The 1,870-nt window shown below is 39.4% G+C and overlaps 1 protein-coding gene across 1 annotated transcript; it reads left to right on the plus strand.

Annotated features, from left to right (window-relative positions):
• Window positions 1–797: 797 nt before the first annotated feature.
• On the plus strand, window positions 798–1,268 carry LOC105734271 (large ribosomal subunit protein uL23-like). Its single transcript, XM_064376770.1, has one exon. It carries the CDS (start codon window positions 798–800, stop codon window positions 1,266–1,268), a length of 471 nt encoding a protein of 156 aa, XP_064232840.1.
• The last annotated feature ends 602 nt before the right edge of the window (window positions 1,269–1,870 follow it).

Here is a 1,870-nt window from a genome sequence, read left to right on the forward strand (position 1 = left end):
ACAAAAATACATTCAAATATACATTAAGAATACATTTAGAGATATATACACACACATCACTTGCTGCCTTAGAATTACGTATATGCATACATTTTGCCTCTTCATTCTCTTATTCAACATTTACAGGGTGCCTAATTTTTACTTGGCATTTTTCTGGGTGCTTGAGATACATCTATTAACAAAACAGACAGAGGTTTCTTTACTTGTGGGTTTCCATTCCAGGAAGATTAAATATACTATAAAGTCTAAAGATGATAAACAAATGGTGTGATATTTCAGTATGTAATAAGTTCTGCTAAAAACAAAGGATGAGCCAGGTTAAAACTGATTAGTAATGTCAAGATTGAGGAGTGTTAGCTGCAATTTTAGTAGGGTAGTCAGGGTAAGCGTTACTGAGAAGGTGAACTGTAAATGAACTTTGAGGAGGGAAAGTCCCATGTGGCTATATGGGGGAGCATCATCCTGGTGGAATTGTGTGAAGATCCTAAAGCAGGTGTGTCACATTCCAGAAAGAGTGAGGAAGCCAGCTGTGTTTGGATGAGGAGAGTAGTGAGAGAAGATTTCAGATAAGTACTGACAGGGTAATTCTGTTTTTGCCATTCTGAGGTGTCTGGCTAATATTCTAAGTGAAAAGGGAGGATGGAAAATTATTTTGAGGAGAAGAGTAGTGTGATCTGACACACATTTAGTATGTTCATTCCGGGTATTGTTCTCAGAACGAATTGGATGGGGATGAAATCTACTTATTTAGCCAATAAGTATACTTAAAAATATTCAACCCTCTGCCTTTTCACAAGATGGCTCCGAAAGCGAAGAAGGAAGCTCCTGCCCCTCCTAAAGCTGAAGCCAAAGCGAAGGCTTTAAAGGCCAAGAAGGCAGTGTTGAAAGGTGTCCACAGCCACAAAAAAAAAAAAGAGGATCCGCACGACACCTTCCGGCTGCCCAAGACACTGCGACTCCAGAGGCGGCCGAAATATCCTCAGAAGAGCGCCCCCAGGAGAAACGAGCTTGACCACTATGCTGTCATCAAGTTTCCGCTAATCACCGAGTCAGCCATGAAGAAGACAGAAGACAACAGCACACTTGTGTTCATTGTGGATATTAAAGCCAACAAGCACCAGATAAAACAGGCTGTGAAGAAGCTCTATGACACTGATGTGGCCAAGTTCAACACTCTGATTCGGCCTGATGGAGAGAAGAAGGCATATGTTCCACTGACTCCTGATTACGATGCTTTGGATGTTGCCAACAAAATTGGGATCATCTAAACTGAGTCCAGCTGGCTAATTCTAAATATATGTGTATCTTTTCACCATAAAAAAAAATTTCAAACTTCTGTTCCTCGTGTTCATAAATTTCAACCAATAGCCCATTATTTGTTCCTTTCTCTTTTCTTCTTTACCTGTCAAATCTTGATCACTTGGCACTCTGACTCTTTTTAACATTATTTTTATTTCAGGACAGTTTGATAAAAATTTCATCGTTAGGACTGAATTGTTCTTGTACAGCATGTAAATTATAATTTAACAAAGACTGCATTTAACCTGCTAACACAATTTATACACTATTAAATCCCAGCCCAGGAGAGAATAAAGAGATGGTGACATTTGATTCTGATGATGTTAAATGTAACATCTATTTTTTCAATATTATTTTCTGTATTGCTTGAATGTAGGTAATATTTGTGATACCCAGCTGAGTTTAAAATGTGTTTCTACCATTTACTACAATCCCAGGTGCCGAGACCAGCTCAGCCATGGAGACCCTAACCCAGGCAATGCTGAAGGAATTAAGAAATAGACACAGAGATAGGAAGCAAAAGGTGGGTTCAGAGTGGAGCACCAGGGGTCTCACAGCATTTCCAGCTGAA

The sequence above is a fragment of the Aotus nancymaae genome, unplaced genomic scaffold (genome assembly GCF_030222135.1).
Source record: "Aotus nancymaae isolate 86718 unplaced genomic scaffold, 86718_ANA_hifiasm-v0.15.2.pri h1tg000016l, whole genome shotgun sequence".
Lineage (NCBI taxonomy): Eukaryota > Metazoa > Chordata > Mammalia > Primates > Aotidae > Aotus > Aotus nancymaae.

Excerpts from the sequence above, each read along its gene's own strand:
- LOC105734271 (XM_064376770.1), top strand. The coding sequence starts at position 798 with ATGGCTCCGAAAGCGAAGAAGGAAGCTCCTGCCCCTCCTAAAGCTGAA.